This window comes from Squalius cephalus (genome assembly GCF_949319135.1).
Source record: "Squalius cephalus genome assembly, chromosome: 5".
NCBI classification, from domain to species: Eukaryota; Metazoa; Chordata; class Actinopteri; order Cypriniformes; family Leuciscidae; genus Squalius; species Squalius cephalus.
This window is the reverse complement of record NC_137126.1, coordinates 34,078,502-34,097,333: the sequence shown is the minus strand read 5'-3', so window position 1 is coordinate 34,097,333 and position 18,832 is coordinate 34,078,502. Positions and strand designations below refer to the sequence as shown.

Below are 18,832 nucleotides of genomic sequence, written 5' to 3'. Positions count from 1 at the left end.
ATTGAAACATTAAAGGCAAGAAAGCCATTATGTATTCCACAAGATGTATTTATTTATGTATCCTTCTATATAGGTCCCGTTTTTACGCATTTTATAATACAAATAATAATAATATTATTAATAATAGGCTAATCCGCTCATTTTGACCGTCACTTATTTAAATGCATGAAGACTTTTACTTTGAAATGGTTCCTGACTTTTACTCTGACTGAAACTATTATTGTGTCAATTATTGTTAAACTGCGAAATTGCTCGGTTTATTGCTAAGACAACCTTTAACTTGAAAACGGTGTAAATCATGTACTTTTAATCCAACAGAGATAAGCGAGTGTCAGCGTTTATTTAGATGACACAAAAGTCACATGACAGTTGTGTGATCACATGATAATCAATACAAGGCTGTAAAGAGTTCTTTAAACTCCACTGGATTTCTGACTTGGTCTATGGGGTCTTTGTGAGAATGGCTGCACGGTTACTTTTCCTTGGATTCATGTTGCTGATCCTCGGTGGAAAGGCTGAGACACGTTTATCCGTGGTAAGTTCTGATCTGCAGTGAGTTGTACTGTATGTATTTTGAAGTTGTATTGTTAATGATAGGCTGTTCCAGTTGTTTCCATACAGTTTCTACCATTCTTTGCTTTGTTATTCCTTACTGTTCTTTGGATTTTTCTTTATTTCTTTCTTTCTTTTAAGGAAAAGCTCAATAATGAGGTCATCCCATCTCACAGAGACCTTGCTGCTGATTTCAAGGAAATGTATTTTAAACAGATTTTAGACCACTTCAATTACAACAGCCTTGGCAATGGCACATATGATCAGCGTTACCTTATTACAGGTAATCTGCCACACTGTCATACTCTTAGTCTCAATTTTATCTTTTTCAATTATTTTCATACTGAGTGCAATATGTGTTTATTCTAGATCAGTACTGGAAGAAAGGCTATGGACCCATTTTTTTCTACACTGGCAATGAGGGGGACATATGGGAGTTTGCACGGAATTCAGGCTTCATCACGGAGCTGGCAGCAGTGCAGGGAGCCCTGGTGATATTTGCTGAGCACGTAAGATTTCATGTTCAATCATATGACCATGGAGGAAGTTAGACATTAGAAAAGCATAGATGTCCACTTTATGCAGTAAAACAATCTACACTACTGGTCAGAAGTTTGAAATAATTCAGATTAAGATGTTTTTGAAAGAAGTCCCTTATGCTCAAAGAGACTGCATTTATTTGATAAAAAAAAAAAAAAACATTTATTGTGAAATATTATTACAATTTCAAATTATAAGTTTTATATTTGAATATATTTTAAAATGTAATTTATTCTACTGATGGCATAGGTGAATTTTTCAGCCGCCATGACTTCATTATGTCATTGTCACATGATCCTTCAGAAATCATTGCTGATTTGGTGCTTAATTATTGGCAATTATTATCTGTGCTCAATTTTGTGGTAACCATGATAAAAAGAAATTCAGGATTCTTTGATGAAAAGAAAGTTCAATGAACAGCATTTATTTGAAACATGAATCTTTTGTAAAATTATAAATGTCTTTACTGTCACTTTTGATCAAAATAATGTGTCCTAGCTCTATTCATTTAAGTAAAAAATTATTTACCACAAACCTTTGAATGGGAGTGTATCATGGTTTCCACAAAAAAAAAAAAAAAAAAAAAAAAACCACAACTGTTTTCAACTAATAATAATAATAGTTTCTTAAGGACCTTATCAGCATACTAAAAGGATTTCTGAAGGATCATGTGACACTGAAGACTGGAGTAATGATGCTTAAAAGTAACGTTCAGCTTTGCTATCACAGGAATAAATTAAAGTATAAAATGTATGCAGTTATTTAAAATTGTAATATTTTTTACACAACATTGCTGTTTTCACTGTGTTTTTGAGTGTATACATGTCCATTAATGTTTACCTTTTATTTAAACACTAGAGATATTATGGAGAATCTCTTCCGTTTGGGAAGGATTCTTTTAATATCCCTGAGGTGGGGCTGTTGACAGTGGAGCAGGCCCTGGCTGACTATGCGGTCATGATCACAGAGCTAAAGAAGGAACTGGGAGCTCAGACATGTCCTGTCATCGTCTTTGGTGGAAGGTAGGGGGTCTCAGTCAGCTTTATATTTACCCATCATCCCCTGACACACACACACACACACACACACACACACACACACACACACACACACACACACGTATACATATAAATATCCATATCCCAACTGGCTACATAATATGAATTTTTTTTATATAATGCAAAAATAATTGCTAATAAAAACATTTAGATATTATTTGCTATATTATTATTATTATGTCTGTTTTTTATGTCAGCTATGGAGGAATGTTGAGCGTTTACATGAGAATCAGGTACCCGAATATTGTTGCTGGTGCGTTAGCCGCTAGCGCTCCCATCCTGTCCACCGCAGGTCTTGGAGACTCTGCACAGTTTTTCCGGGATGTCACTGCTGTAAGTTCATATTAAATTCCTTTCAGACACTTTAGCTTTAAAACATGCCTTTAAAACTATAAAACAATTTCTAAATAAAAGAAGATTTTGTATGGAGTAATATTGATGTGTTCTGTTTGCTTGTTCAGGATTTCCAGAAGATTAACCCTGCCTGCAGTGATGCAGTGAAAGGAGCTTTCCAGAAGCTAAAGGCTTTGGCACAGCAGAAAGGTATCCGTAGCCATTCGCTCAGGATGCTTAACCATTACACAGCGTTTGCTTCATTCTCATGCTCTTTGTTCATAATCCATAGACTACAGCCGCATCCAGTCTGCTTTCTCGCTGTGTAAAACTCCCTCCACCCCAAAGGACATTCATCAGCTGAACGGACTCTTACGCAACGCCTTCACCATGTTGGCCATGTTGGATTATCCCTACAGCACTCATTTCATGGGCAGCATGCCAGCCTTCCCTGTGAAGGTACTGGACTTATCACTAGCGTGAATTTTGAAAACTCCGTCACCAAATGGGAAGGGGATAGCTTGAAAAATGAAAGCTTGCCACTGAAAGGCTTTAATGCAGAAAGCAAAACCTAATGGTGTTAAACAAATGTTTCCCTGATGCTTATAGCAAATGAAACCATTCCACCCCATCTGGTTCCATTTAAAATGGCTTACTAGTGCAGTTCCTGCAGTTGGACACACTGATGTGTGTCTTAAAGATAAAGTTCAGTACTTTTTACTTTGACAGATGGCGTGTGAAATCATGCTGAATGGCACTGATCTTATGTTGGCACTCAGAGATACTGTTGGTAAATGACCGCATCTTTGCACAGATTTCGATTTCATTTTCTTTTTCTTTTTGTTGTAATCCTGACAAGGCATTAATTTTGTTCTTACCCCCTCACAGGCATTGTGTATAATTCCACTGGACAGCTCACATGTTATGACCTGTACAGTCTCTATGTGGAGTGTGCCGACCCCACCGGCTGTGGCCTTGGCTTTAACAGCGACGCGTGGGATTACCAGGTACCTAGATTAGTTCTCACTAAACCCTGAATACTAGTTTTTGGTTATTGCTGAAGGTTCACTGTAATATTAGAGCCTTGATTAATGATTAGAGAATATCATAAACGTAATTTCAGTTTATGCTAATAATTATAATAGTTTATGCTAATAAAAATTTATGCTAATAATTTAATCACACAAGTCATAAGGAAAACATTTATTTTGAGGCTATAGAGTGCCTGCAGGTATGACATAATTTTGTAGGCCAACATAGAAGTTAGCATCATCACCCTGGTTTCCTTGCTAAAAAGCCAATAGGATTTTTTTTTCTTCTGCATAACACAAACAAGTTTGATTCTTACATGTTTTGTTCATCAAGATAACCTTCACAAATTAACATAACTTTTAATGAATTTTGAAGTTTAAACAAAGTTCGACCATAAACAAATGTCACATGACTTTGTCAACACCACTAAGCTATCGGCAGTGCTTTCAATCTTTATTTAAATGCTGCGATGACGTTTAATGCTCCACACAACACGTTTTCCTTTAGTTCTTTTCAAGACATTTAAAACCACAAAAATATCACGAGTGGTGGGTATTATTGATATATTTTGTCGTAGAATAAAACATGAAAATATATTGTGTTAATAACCACAGACCTCATTTCCGGCATTTAAACGCATTCAAAAAACCCATTGACTTCAGGACAATGGAACTGGAAGTTCAAAATGCTAACTCATTTCCAGATTTTAGGACTCATTTTTGCAGCACTCTATTCAGTCCAAATACTCGACTGTGACTTTTAAAAAACTTTTTAAAGAACTTTAAAAAAAAAAGAAGTTTGCAGTTCTCTCTGATGTATTAGGTTTCATTGGAATATTCAATTGTAATTGTATATAACAATGTCTTTATATAAAAATCTTTTTTAGGCCTGCACTGAGATCGAGATGTGCTATGAGAGTAACAATGTGACAGACATGTTCCCAGCGATGACATTCACCGAGCAGCAGAGGGAACAGTACTGCTCAAAGAGATGGGGGGTGCTGCCACGGCCAGGGTGGCTCAAGACCCAGTTCTGGGGACAAGGTAAGCTAGAACTACCAAACTGTGGATAAGTTTGTGTTTTTCTTTAAAAAAAAAAAAAACAACTCATGATTATGCATCAGGATCCACTTGTCTTTGCTATCCTTTTAATATTCATTGATGTTTGCAGTGAACTGGGAGCTAAATGTTGCATCCATTTGAATTATCTCTTCTAGATCTCTCCACTGCAAGCAATATCATATTTTCCAATGGGGATCTTGATCCTTGGGCAAATGGAGGGGTAAGTTTCACTTTTAAAACTTTGTAAATGTATTATTTAAATATAAAGGTGCACTGTTTTTTTCCCTACTATTAAAAATGATCAGAATACAGAATACTACACTGAGTGCACTTTTTTAATTCTTTGTTCTGTTTACAAGTAAAGGGTATTTTGTTGCTCTTCTCTGTAAAACATTTAATGGAATTATTTTCGCCTGTAGATCAGGAAGACACTCAGCCCATCATTGATTGCTATCAACATACCAGAGGGAGCTCATCATCTGGATTTAAGGTGCGAGTTAAACTGAAGCTATTTTCAGACTGCAGGCAAATTGGAATTTTTTTTTTTTTTTTTTTTCTCAAATCAGATCTTTTCAGGCAGAATGTCTGCACTGTTAATTGCAAGCAATCAACTGATATTTGTGTGTCCAGACATAACCAACCTATCTGAATAGTTATACAACCTATAGTTGCTTTGGTAATGACGTAGGCGTACACACGTATGGAGGTGCATCATCTCGCCCTATTTAGTCACAGTGCAGAACCCAAAGATTTCGGCCATGACTATAGCACGGAACATCACAATATATACCAGTCTCCTCCCTCGCACATGAAAAAAATCAGCGACAGAGAAGAATGGTATATAATGTACCGGCCAAAATCTTTGGACATACCGTTTGAATACTTCCGGCATTTCCGTCACCGGTTTTGACGTTATCATAAGAGTGATGCAAAAGACCATTTGAAATCTGATTTGAGCAGCCAGAGCATCCCGACACATCTGTTGAAAATCGCAATTAACCACCTCCAAATGTGGTCTGAATTTTTTCAGATCTGAATATGCAAAAAAAAAAAAAAAAAAATCAGATTTATGCTACTATTGAAATGTTAGATTTGGCTATGTCACCTGACCATGCTTCCTACTTTTTTTTTCCCCCAGGGAGTCCAACCCTGCTGATCCCGAGTCTGTGATTGTGGCTCGTAAGGAGGAGTCTGAAATCATTGCTCAATGGGTGAAGGCAGCAAGGAAGGAGCCATCATGTGTTATTTAATGTACAATTTATTTCAACATTTGTGAACTTGTAAAATATGGAATAAATCCATTTATTTTCCACAGAAATGGACATTAAAAAGATATATTCCAGAAATATTAATTTGTCAATAAAAAGAAAACAAAAACATTTTCATTATGTACAAGCTCGCTCTTGTGTCTAAAATCATCATTTACAAATAGCCAGATTGAGTTGTGGTAATTCAAAGGAATATGTACAGCTGTACCACATTATTATTGCCCCCGTTTTAGAATATTCTTTGAAATTCATGGCATGTCTTTGGTGAATGAATGATTCAGAACTATGTTGATTTGTCAATATGCATGAGGCAGATGATAATTTAAGACATTTGCACAACAATTGAGAGTGAGGCATGAAAAGCCCTTCATTTTAATCTGAGATACACAAGCAAGCTTTCTTCAATTTCTCACACAATGAGAGAGAAAAAATACCCAGAAATGGCATACAGATAGCAAGTTAATTTATCGCTTACACACTGTTTTATAAATAATCACAAGTATTTATTCACAAGAAAAAAGAATCATAAATAGCTTCACAACAGGAATGAGATGATTAAAATAGATTGATTTCTCATAAAAACTTGATTCTCAGGACTGAAAATAGTCATTTGTCATCATTGCTCTGTATGTAAAGGCACACGCGGAACAGAACACCAGTCAATGCTCAGCCCTTGATGAACAGCTGTAATGTATAATATTAATATTACTGTAAGATTCTGCACAGTGAGACCAGCTTTTTGAATACAATGACATGATACATTTGTGATCGGTGTAAACAGCAGGTCTATTCTTTGATGGTCAAAACGTTGGTAGCCCTGCATGTTATCAGTAACCTTAAGACATCCTGTACATTCTATTCTATTTAAACTTAGGCCACAAACTGATCTGCAATCAGCAGAGAAGAATGAATAACTTAAACATTCCATTTGTCTTCCTGCATAACAACATTTGGAATTTTGAAGATTCTACAAAAAACAACCCCAAAAAACTAAATCCAATTGTTCACATTTCACAAAATATTCTACCAATACCGTATGTTAAAAGTTCATCATACACGTGAAAATAATACAGACACATTCTCATCTGATGTAGGTCCCGCGAAAGAGTGAGATAACTACATGTGCCATAATATATTATAGACCCTTTTTTTTTTTTTTGGGGGAAAAAAACAACAACATTGTGCTTGATTAATGCTCCATTAAAAGACTTATAATCCTGCAACCACAAACAAATGGGACGAAACGGAATAAAAATCTAATGACAATAATAATGGTTCATATGACCGTCACCTGCTAGTGAGTTTTAACATCAAAAGGAGATTTTTAATATATAAAATAATAATCCCTCTAACTAACACCAAACTCAACACAAACATGTACATTTCTCCTATTCACAGGAATGGCAATAACATCCTTCACAGCAAGAATGGGGTTTTAGGCTCAAAACAAAAGAGAAATATTCAAATTAATTAATTAATAACACAAATTTTAAGAAAATTATACAATGCTGTCTGATAACTCTATACTTTACAATAAGGTTTCATTTGTTAACATTAGTTAACTACATTAGTAAGCCAGAACTAACAATGTACAATACTTCTAAAGCATTTACTGATCTTAATGTTAATCTTAACATACATTTTTTAAGATCGAAAGTTGTATCTATTAATATATTAGTTAATGCACAGTGAACTAACATGAACATGTACATTTTTATGAACTAACTAACAAAAGTTAATAAATGCTGCAAGAATGTATTTTTCATTGTTAGTTCATGTTTATGCTTTAACTAATGTTAACAAATGAGACCTTATTGTAAAGTGTAACCACATATTCCAAATGCTCTGGAAAACAAATTAAACCATGGAAATAATTATGATGCAAAGAAAAACTAATTTACAAAGCTAAATAGACTCCCTAAGAAAGACTCCCCACAACAAAAACAGCAGTGGTTCTTTCATTAAAAGAAAATACACACACACTAAAACCCCAAAAACACACCATAAAGTGCTTGCAGTCCCCATAAGGTTTCACAGTATGAACGTTTTTTTTGTTTGTCTGTGTGCTTGGGCTGAGAGACTGCACATACTGATTCAGTGGGCTAACTTAGCAGCCCAGCTGATCAAAGTATCATAGAAGCATAAATAGAGAAACTCTATTAATAGAAACATACAGATCACTAGTACACTCAGAAACTACGCACCTACAAACAGATTGTTGTCATGGCTCTAATTATTTCACCAGAAAGTGACTTTCAATTACAAAAAAAAGAGTTCCTAGTGTAGAAAAAGACGGCAGTTTGGATATCAAATGTGTTCACGGCCCTGAGAGAGGTGTGTTTGGTTACGCACGTGTGCTTGTGGGTCCATCACTCTGCTTGTGGCCATATGGGCAGAGGATGGGCCTCAGTGTTGAAGACGTACTTGTCTAAGCTGATAAGGTCGGGGTCCTCGGAAAACAGCAGGTAGAAGTATTTGAGCGTCTCACCCAGGAAGAAGCTCTCCATCTTGTCTCGAGGGCTGGGATAGGACGGGTCACAGACGTTGTTTATGGATGTATAACCTCCAGTGGGAACCTGTGGGGAGAGGGACACATGAGTCAGAACAGAGTTGTTTGCTAACACCCTTGTAAACTGTTGTAACTGAATGCTGAATGTGAAGTTCAGAAATGCAGAGAGAGAAAGTGTAAGTGCATTTGGAAAAGGAGCAAGGCAATGTTTGTATAAACCAAGCCAAATATGAGAAGCCAAGTAACAATATATCTGACATATGAAAGTCAGAACTGAACCAATAATATCACACTTTCATTCTGACAGAGCACCAAGGTTTGGCTTTGAGCCAGTATGAAAATAATCTTAAGGCATTTTCTAACCAATAACTTTCCATGGTTTTTCAAGACGAATGGATAAGGATGTTTAAGTAAATTTTCTATGACCTTTTGAGATTTTATTTAAATGAATTTTCCTGAAAGAAAACAAAAACAAAAAAAAGAACACTTGTAAAATTCCCTGATATTTTTTCTACAGTTCTGTTACTCACTAGAATTATGCACTTTTCTGATAACGTGCATACTAAGTACAGGGACAAATCATAAAACTGCATCTTTATACTAAAAACCCCTGTTGCGTTTGCATATACACTACACTTTAAAAGTATAGCGTTGGTACGTTTAAAAAAAAAAAAAAAACATTTTTTTTTTTTCCAAACAAGTCTTTTATTCACACCAAGGCTGCACGTATTTATTATTGCAATTAAAAAAATAACACAAAATGATGGCAGCCATTACTTAAGTCTTCAGTGTCACTCGATCCTTCAGAAATCATTCTAATATGCTGATCTGCTGTTTAAGAAACATTTCTTATTATCAATGTTGAAAACAGTCGTGCTGCTCAATATTTTTGTGGAAACAGTTTTTTTCATGATTCTATGACCAGCAATTTGTTTTTTAATATTATAAAATGTTTTTACTGTAACTTTTGATCAATTTAATGCATCCTTGCTGAATAAAAGTATTCATTTCTTTTTAAAAAACAACTTGACTTTTGAACAGTAAACAATTAACATGTAACTACTTTTATTAACATTTACATTAAAAAACCTGCTGTAATAGTTGAAAAACTTCAACTGAGCGATGGGTTGTGGGCAATATTATCTGAAAAGAATTCACAGAGGCACACACTTCAAAAATCCAACAGAAACAGTACACCGTCTGGACACCTTTGGCAAACTATTTTCTATGAATTCATTTACATTATTTTTGAATCTTGCATACTATTTTGAATCTCGCATACTATTTAGATTGGAAAATGTAAATTTGGTCGCATCTTCCTTCCACTATTTTGCATGTTCTAAAAACACCTCAAGGTAACAGTTTCTCACTCTCTCACATACCCTTGTGTACTTATTGAAGTTCTGTAGGATCTCCCAGCCCCACTGCTGGTACTTCTTATCCTGGGTGAATCTGTACAAGTAGAAGAGGCTTTCCACGGTCTCTGGCCGCAGAAGGTTGTGCCGGTCAGCCATCTGCAAGATATTACAAAATCATAAAGACAGTTTCATTTCACATACTCAAACAAACATATGTTTCACAACTGCTGAGAGTAGTGAAAACTTAAAGCTCTTCGTCAGCTCACCTTTACATTTACATCCTTTGTGCTCTCCTCATGCATGTTGAAATGAACTATCTCCGGGCTCAGACCCGTCTCCATCTGGGCATACATCTGGTAGCAGGTCTCCATCAGCTGTTTTGCCAGCTCCATATGATCAGCAGGAAGGCCGTAATGTGCCCCCAGTGCCAGAGTGCCAGGCAAGAAACATACCAAATGGTCCTAAAAGAAAGGAGAAAAAAGGGGCTAGATGAGCTATTTGACTCTTCTGAACCTGAAGGTCTTGTTATTCTTCGAGAACATACCATTTTGGGACTGAAGTGTCCATGGGACAACTCTCCCACAAATGTAAGGCCTTTAGGAATAGACTTGTTCAGCAGGTTCTTTTTCACCCCTTCCACAGCCAGCAGGTAGTCATCTAACAATCTGAACACATGGGAACCCCAAATAATTTTAATAAATAAAAAAGCTACAGCGATACATACATACATATATATATAAAAATATATAGCCATATATATATATATATATATATATATATATATATATATATATATATATATATATATATATATATATATATATATATATAGCCAAAGGATGACAGAAAAAACAGATGCTGCGTTAAATATTTTTTACGCGTTAAACTGGAAAAAATTAATTGCATGCGATAAAGCATATATATATATATACACTCACCTAAAGGATTATTAGGAACACCTGTTCAATTTCTCATTAATGCAATTATCTAATCAACCAATCACATGGCAGTTGCTTCAATGCTTTTATGGGTGTGGTCCTGGTCAAGACAATCTCCTGAACTCCAAACTGAATGTCAGAATGGGAAAGAAAGGTGATTTAAGCAATTTTGAGCGTGGCATGGTTGTTGGTGCCAGAAGGGCCGGTTTTCACGCACAACCATTTCTAGGGTTTACAAAGAATGGTGTGAAAAGGGAAAAACATCCAGTATGCGGCAGTCCTGTGGGCGAAAATGCCTTGTTGATGCTAGAGGTCAGAGGAGAATGGGCCGACTGATTCAAGCTGATAGAAGAGCAACTTTGACTGAAATAACCACTCGTTACAACCGAGGTATGCAGCAAAGGATTTGTGAAGCCACAACATGCACAACCTTGAGGCGGATGGGCTACAACAGCAGAAGACCCCACCGGGTACCACTCATCTCCACTACAAATAGGAAAAAGAGGCTACGAGCTCACCAAAGAGGCACGAGCTCACCAAAATTGGACAGTTGAAGACTGGAAAAATGTTGCCTGGTCTGATGAGTCTCGATTTCTGTTGAGACATTCAGATGGTAGAGTCAGAATTTGGCGTAAACAGAATGAGAACATGGATCCATCATGCCTTGTTACCACTGTGCAGGCTGGTGGTGGTGGTGTAATGGTGTGGGGGATGTTTTCTTGGCACACTTTAGGCCCCTTAGTGCCAATTGGGCATCGTTTAAATGCCACAGCCTACCTGAGCATTGTTTCTGACCATGTCCATCCCTTTATGACCACCATGTACCCATCCTCTGATGGCTACTTCCAGCAGGATAATGCACCATGTCACAAAGCTCGAATCATTTCAAATTGGTTTCTTGAACATGACAATGAGTTCACTGTACTGTACTGGAACGGGAGCTTCGTGCCCTGGATGTGCATCCCACAAATCTCCATCAACTGCAAGATGCTATCCTATCAATATGGGCCAACATTTCTAAAGAATGCTTTCAGCATCTTGTTGACTCAATGCCACGTAGAATTAAGGCAGTTCTGAAGGCGAAAGGGGGTCAAACACAGTATTAGTATGGTGTTCCTAATAATCCTTTAGGTGAGTGTATATATATATATATATATATATATATATATATATATATATATATATATATATATATATATATATATTATATGTGTGTGTGTGTGTTAATAACACAGGCTGTCATCATTCCAAAGCCAAAATTCTGGTATTGACCCAACCCCATGAGGAATAAACTATAACGTCCAAACACACATGATCCTCGACTCACTCGTTCTCTGTCTTGCCTCCCTGTATCCACTGCTTCAGCAGATACTCATAGTAGCTGTCAGCCCTGGCGCCCAGCGTGTAAATGCCCTGATGGGTGAACAGCCCGTTGTTGGTATTTATAAACATCGGCACCAGCCCATCTTTCTTTCCGTCCAGTTTATGCACCTGCTGCATCACCTCCATCACAGCAAGCTACAGAAAGAAAGCCATGGATGATAAGAAACCACTTGTTCTAATGAGAACAGAATTGTTTAAATTAGTGTTTGGGCCTTAATTGTGAAAGATTATCCATCCACCTTGTATTTGGTGTCTCCAGTGAGTCGGCTGAGCTCTCTGAACTCCAGCTGAATGCTAGTGACCTCAGCTACGGTGCTGTCTGAAGTCCATCGCGGAGGATGAGCCGTTCCCTTCCCAATATTCACATCAGAATAGGGGATTTTAGAGGCAGTGTTGAAGGCGGGCATCAGCCTGGAGCCAATATCTTTCTGAAAAATTATTAACGAGATAAAAATAGCATCCAATCACCAGGACATAGTAACAGGGAGAAGAGATGTTTTGAGCTACCGGGGGTGGGGGTTTACTTCTTACTCACAGCTTTATCCAGGAACATGAGGTCTCCGGTCAGATGGTAAGTACTTAGAAGGCCCCCCAGGATACGAATGGTGCTCTCGAAAAGATTAACATCCACATTTTTATCGAAGGAGAGCTCTTTGGCCACCCACTCCCTGGCCTCTGCAAACTCTGTCAAAAACATTTATGTAAATTAAGTAAGCCACATCACATACACAGTAAACAACTTCAGGTTACATCATAAAATGAGTAGGTGAAGTTGAAGTGTATTTTTTTTCCGATGTATGTCAATGTCTTCATTTTAAGATGGGATAAGAAAAAAAATGCATTCACATATAGCTATTATTAAAGCTAAAATATGTAATTGTTTTCACCGCTAGGGGGTCGCTAACCTCTTAAAATAACAAAGGCGTAGATTGATGACGCAGTGATAAGTGGAATCATGGAACTACTTGTGATGCCGAAGGATCTAATAATGTTTATGGATGAGTGAAAACATTCATGTTTTTTAACATGACTGTGGTATGAATCTGGGCGCAACTGCTAATGAGAGACAGATATCATCGCCACACACGATTCTACCGAACTAGCCACAAGTGCTGAATTACAACTCACAAAGGTCAGTTTATTTGACGAATTAAACTTGTGAGGTAACGCAGCGCTGATTCACTTGGTCTAACGTTACACTATCATACTAAACTGCACTTGAGTGTGTTGAAAGTTATGTTATTCTATGTGTCAGTTTGTTGGCTATATGAGACTTGCAGTAAGCTAGATCAACATTAGAATAACATACTGATCATTTCATCATGTTGAGCTATATAACATTGATTCGTTTTATGTACATTTGCTCACCTGTCTAATAAAGTACATGCAAGAGAGGCGTCTCTCTGTCAAGTCGTGAAGCTCTGTCCAAGTTTGTTGCGGAGCTCTCGGCTTTGCGAAAATGCCACGCCGATATTGATCCTTGTTTTATTTCTACTTCTGTCCCAAAGTCTGCTTGCCATGGTCCATAATGTTTGAACGAAACAACAACAGCGTGAGCGTGCCGCTAGACGTAACGCAGTTGTCCACGTCTGTCGCCATGGTTACTATGGCAGTACAAGCGGAAACCAGGGATAACGCGGATATTACGTCAGTGACAGGAGACAAGTGACAAGGGACGGGCACTATTTAAAATTGTAAATTTCTCTGAATTTACTAATTCTTGGAAACATTTAGGATAATGTAAGTACACAATTGAAAGTACATTACATATTGTACCTTTAAGTCAGTTGGTTGATTTCCCCAAAAAAGTGTAAAAACTGTGACTCTGTTACACTATCAGAGAATCACTTTACATATTATCACTTTCACATTACAGACATACATGTACAGTGCAAGAGCTTGTTTATATTTTAGACAAGTCAATACCAAACAGGACCACATGGAGATGCCCCCCAAAAAAACCAAACACCTTGACCTGACTGCATATATTACCTACTACAGAACACGGATCCATTCATAATTAATAAACACATCAACATACACATGACATGATGACAAATCAAAGCATTATCCTGAATGTGTGTGGAAACAACATTAATGTACTGAAATGTGTCTGTGCATAAATACATTGTGCTATCAGCGCATCAAGAGTGCACATGCACGGTTTGTCTGCGCATAAATATAACGGACTCACGTCACGAGTACTTACTGTACGACTCCTGTATGTCACTGCAATCCTCATCCATCAAAACGTTACTAGCGAGACGCTGGTTTGCTTTATCCAATCGAGAAACGTAGTTTACGCATCATCTGGCCATACAGCAGTGGGATATTTTGACGTTCCGTCTGTATTTCACACAGCGCGATGTGTGAGGGCTCGCGCTCTTTAGAAACAATCACAGAATTTGACAGAGCTCATGTTTTAAAGTGAAACAACCTGGAATGAATAATTCACTGAAAACGCAAAGTGAGTCTCTATTCCAGGGTTCACCAATCTCGGTCCTGGAGGGCCGCTGTCCTGCAGAGTTTAGCTCCAATTAAACACACCTGAACCAGCTAATCAAGGTCTCACTAGGCATACTAGAAACTTTCAAACAGGTGTGTTGGAGCTGGTTGGAGCTAAACTCTGCAGGACAGCGGCCCTCCAGGACCGAGATTGGTGAACCCTGCTCTATTCTATCTGCCATCTCTGATGTATTCAGCCTGGTTTTCTTTACATTAGCGCTGTTTTGGACTGATTGTTTTTTGAATGAATTCGCTTACTGGATTACTCTGATAAACTCCTGACTTCTAAGATCATCATCTAACCGTGTGACGTAAATTACGTTAATGATGCAATTTCACGTGCTTAAGTAATTTATTTGCCTTAAATTATTTTAAAACATTAAGAAATATTAAATTAATCGCATAAGTTAACGCGTTAGGGCTGACAGTCCTAATATATACTGTATAAGATTTATTTATTTATTTAATGCCTTTTGACTCGGACTGGATTTTTCAAGTCCATGCCACAAGGCATTTTGGATCTTGAGAAAAGGAGACAGAAAAAAAAAATTGTTCTGTGTAGGCTTCTGTAATGTATTTTCTCTAGCAAGCTAAATTACCCTCTTTGAGACCCAAGATCCACATGGTGTCCAGAGCATCAATTAGGGTCAGACCAAGTCCAAACCACTCTCCATATGATTTAGAGATTGGTTTGAGCTCATCATGACCCCAAGCAAAGTCTTTGTAGCCCTTCCAGGCATGTCTAAAAGCTTCTCTCACAGCCTCCAGCCTGCTCTCAGCTAAAAGCAACAAAAACACAGGAAACAGCTGCTTCAGTGCAATCCAGAAAAAGAAACAAATTCATTCAGGCAGATCAGCTACATAAAATGTGTTTATATTTAGAAAGTATTAATAGATTTAGCAACTGACTCTTTTCCTGTTCAATATCAAAGGAAAAAAATGTAGTTGGCAAAATAACAAACCACGTGCTAATGATGCTGGGCCATCTTGGTTTTCTGTGTCTTTGGTGTCAGTATCAGAGGCCTGCTCTTCTTCTATCACTGCTCCACGCCAACTACAATCATGTAAGAAATAAATAATAATGATAATAATAAACAAACCACAGGAATATCTAGTCCTCTATACTCAGACAAAATGCACATGCTGTTGTGTTTCAGCACAGATGACATTTGAAATCAAACCTAATGATCGGCTTTCCTCCCTCCGATCCTTTATCTGCATTCTTAAGGTCCGGTCCATGATTTTCTTCTCCCAACAGACCTGAAACATTCGTTTTCAATTGCAAACGGTTCTGCAAGATAGGAGGTCCACGTCTACGGTAGTCCTTTCTCTGTGTTTCAGGAGGAAAACATAGGTTACTGCCACAAACTGCAAAAAGCAGCACAAAGCACAGCCTGTAACCTTGAGTTATCAGGTTACTCATAAAACGAGGGCATCCAAAAAGCAAGCAAGAAACAAATGGGTCACACTAACCTCAGAGGGCGGCTCAGGAAGAACGGACTTGTACTCATTTTTCAGGTCAACAACAAATTGCAGTTTCCCATCGTTCCTGTTCCCTCCAACTTTATCACCTGAGAAACATGAACACAGATGAGGTATAATAAGCTTCTCAATCAAACCTTAATAGAGATATTAGGTTAAAGTTGCCATTTTGCAAATGCATGTTATAGATCTTATTGTGAACGATTCATCCATGCATGTTTATGTCAAATGTCAAAACTGGATCTGGCTTCTCTCTGGTGAAATATTCCGGTTTCCTCCAATCATTTAGTTCACTTAAGCCCCATCCCTTTCTTACTGCAAAGCTTTCTTACTGCAAAGCATCCCTTTCTTACTGCAAAGCTTGCATTCAGATTGGCCTCCATTCAATCAACAACTGATGGATAGAAAAAAATCCCTGCCCTAAATCTTTTTTCTTTCCCATAATCTGTTGTTTTGCTTGGATGTACATCACAATATGAAAGAAAAGATCGGTCTCTACTTCTATTACATTGCAAATTTAAAGGGTTCATAGCATATTTTTTTTGTGCATTATTCAAAAAAAATTTCAAAAAGACAATTTTTCAGTTTCGATAGGTTTTTTTTGGGTGGGGTGGTATAGTGGCTCACCTCTCCAGTGTTCTATGAGAGTGGGAGATGTGGCGATTCCACAAACCAGCAACAGCATCAATGTAAACAGAATCAGGCTGCGCTGCAATCTGGACAGCTGTTTCCATTTCTGTACAAAAAAAACGAGGTGATCGTAGAATCATCAGATCTTTGCAATCAAATGCTACTAAGCAAAGACATTACACTACACACATGGACCTCAAAGCTACTAATAGATAAAACCATCATGTAAATAAATAAATGACTTGAATGTTGAACTCACCCTCCAGCAGGACTGCCGGCGCCACTGCTTGCTGTTGGTGTAGCTGCCGCTTTCACTGAGAGTCAGAGATACAAAATCCCTTCTTGATGGTGAAAGCATGATTCCCTGTCTCTCTCCAGACTGTTCATAAACTCAGTGACCAGGTCTCTGTGTACAGATAGAGAAAACAAGCTTTCTCAAACCCAAGAAAGCTGCCTACCTGTACAATATCTCTGGGTTGACTATAACGTTTAAAAGTGCTGTCTACATAGGCAGTTCACTAGGTGTTGAGACACAGTCCGTGCTGACAGTAGCTGCGTGGGCAGCAGACTGGCACATACAGTACTGATGACACAGAAAAACGTGTATAACGTTTACATTTGACACTTTACAGACGTCGATGGCATAAATAAATTATATAGTATTTTAATTAACATAAAATATTTATATTTCATTTACGGAGCAAGTCTAAAACTGCTTCAATATACCATCAGCTGATGAGACCCTGTTAATAATTGACATCAAAAGACACATATTGTTGTCCAACCAATCTAATTATCTAACTACACATTATAATACAAATATCTAACTATATTATAATAAAAATACAAAACAAACAGAAACGGGTAGCATAACGTTATTTCAATCGTTGACTGATTGATTCTATTCAGCAACCACTTCGAGAATGTTTGATTCGTTCAAAAGAACCGAGTTAAAAGAGTCATTCGTTCTCATATCATTGTCGAGCGAATAAATAGTTCAGAAAACAAAGTCAGAGTAACTTATTTCAGTACGGTATTCCACCACAGAGACAGAATATCATAAATATAAATTAGTTTGAATCGAGGAACTGTTATTTAGAACCGGTTCTCGGCAGCCAGATGAGCCAACTGTCAGACAACGCTTTCTCACTGACTAAAACCTGACTTAAAATTATGTCTGGTCTAAATAACCCTTAAAACTATTTATATTTTATGTAGAACAAAAACAGTCCAGTTTCTTGATTTAGTGACACAATAAATCTCACACTTGGCTACATTTCTCTGACTTATGTGGGCTTAAGCGCAGACATCAGACAAACTCGTTCACCTCTCTTCCTGAAGTATGTCGAGGCTCCAGCTGTGTGGAGCGGAGCTCTGGTCGGCTCAGGATCTCACGACGGTCCGAGGCATCACTGAAGGGCCTAGAGCTCACCGGCGATCAGTCACACTCACAAAAACCTGTGGCGAATACCATGCGACTTTCGAAAGACACGTTTGAAAACCGTGAAGGATTAACTGGATCATATTGCAGCCATTTTCTTAGCTGATGTTTCAAGTGATTTCCTGGAGACGAATACACATCCAGCTGTAAGGAGGCGTGTTGAACTGTACACTACACTTACACTAGTAGCAGCAACTTGTGGCTTTTCCAAATAATCCTCCAGAGGGCGACAAACAGAAACCTAAAAACTCATTTTGGGATTATTTATTATTTACCACACAAGCCTACAGGTTTACACTACACTGAAATGGTCACTGGAGTTTAGGTGAATGAACATAAATTGATGTATTTTGATCAAATAAATGCAGCCTTGCATTTAAAAAAATCTTAAAGATAACAAAAAATAATAATTTAATTGGTAGTGTATAATAATTAACTCATATTTTTATATTTAGCCGTCTATATATTTATGTTTTTATCTTAGTTTTAATTACTAAAGTTGTATTTGCAAAACATTTTACATTAGCAGTCTAATTCAGTAAATGCATGTACAAATCAGTACATTTGAATGAGCCAGACCAGTCCTGCAGAAATTGATATGCACTTCCCTTCTGTATATGTTCAAAAATACAGTTATTATAATTCAAGCTGAATGCACCCTAAATTCATAAAGTAATCCGGAGAAAAAATCCTCCAGGACGTGTTTATCCTTTTTTTTTTTTTTTTTTTTTGGCATAGGCTA

At 37.4% G+C, this 18,832-nt stretch overlaps 2 protein-coding genes across 2 annotated transcripts; one reads left to right on the top strand and one right to left on the bottom strand.

Moving 5' to 3' along the window:
• The first annotated feature begins 210 nt into the window (after positions 1-210).
• Positions 211-7,736, top strand: dpp7 (dipeptidyl-peptidase 7). Its single transcript, XM_079870407.1, has 13 exons — positions 211-535; positions 694-835; positions 922-1,061; positions 1,951-2,114; positions 2,348-2,483; positions 2,612-2,693; positions 2,776-2,942; positions 3,213-3,273; positions 3,372-3,490; positions 4,402-4,558; positions 4,732-4,796; positions 4,996-5,066; positions 5,715-7,736. Exons 1-13 carry the CDS (start codon positions 461-463, stop codon positions 5,824-5,826), a joined length of 1,491 nt encoding a protein of 496 aa, XP_079726533.1. The 5' UTR covers positions 211-460; the 3' UTR covers positions 5,827-7,736.
• Positions 7,014-18,283, bottom strand: man1b1b (mannosidase, alpha, class 1B, member 1b). The gene is made up of 14 exons (XM_079870406.1): positions 17,977-18,283; positions 16,909-17,055; positions 16,647-16,755; positions 16,011-16,108; positions 15,719-15,867; positions 15,500-15,591; positions 15,137-15,316; positions 12,568-12,716; positions 12,272-12,460; positions 11,977-12,167; positions 10,256-10,376; positions 9,978-10,172; positions 9,736-9,867; positions 7,014-8,420 (listed from the first exon to the last, which is right to left on the bottom strand). Exons 2-14 carry the CDS (start codon positions 17,005-17,007, stop codon positions 8,214-8,216), a joined length of 1,911 nt encoding a protein of 636 aa, XP_079726532.1. The 5' UTR covers positions 17,008-17,055; positions 17,977-18,283; the 3' UTR covers positions 7,014-8,213.
• Between the last annotated feature and the right edge of the window lie 549 nt (positions 18,284-18,832).

Excerpts from the sequence above, each read along its gene's own strand:
- dpp7 (XM_079870407.1), top strand. The coding sequence starts at position 461 with ATGGCTGCACGGTTACTTTTCCTTGGATTCATGTTGCTGATCCTCGGT. Across the intron at positions 836-921 it reads TCAGCGTTACCTTATTACAG|ATCAGTACTGGAAGAAAGGC; the intron begins GTAATCTGCCAC and ends TGTTTATTCTAG. Across the intron at positions 2,115-2,347 it reads GTCATCGTCTTTGGTGGAAG|CTATGGAGGAATGTTGAGCG; the intron begins GTAGGGGGTCTC and ends TTTTTATGTCAG.
- man1b1b (XM_079870406.1), bottom strand. The coding sequence starts at position 17,007 with ATGCTTTCACCATCAAGAAGGGATTTTGTATCTCTGACTCTCAGTGAA. Across the intron at positions 12,461-12,567 it reads TCATGTTCCTGGATAAAGCT|AAAGATATTGGCTCCAGGCT; the intron begins GTGAGTAAGAAG and ends ATAATTTTTCAG. Across the intron at positions 10,377-11,976 it reads GGAGGCAAGACAGAGAACGA|ATTGTTAGATGACTACCTGC; the intron begins GTGAGTCGAGGA and ends CCATGTGTTCAG.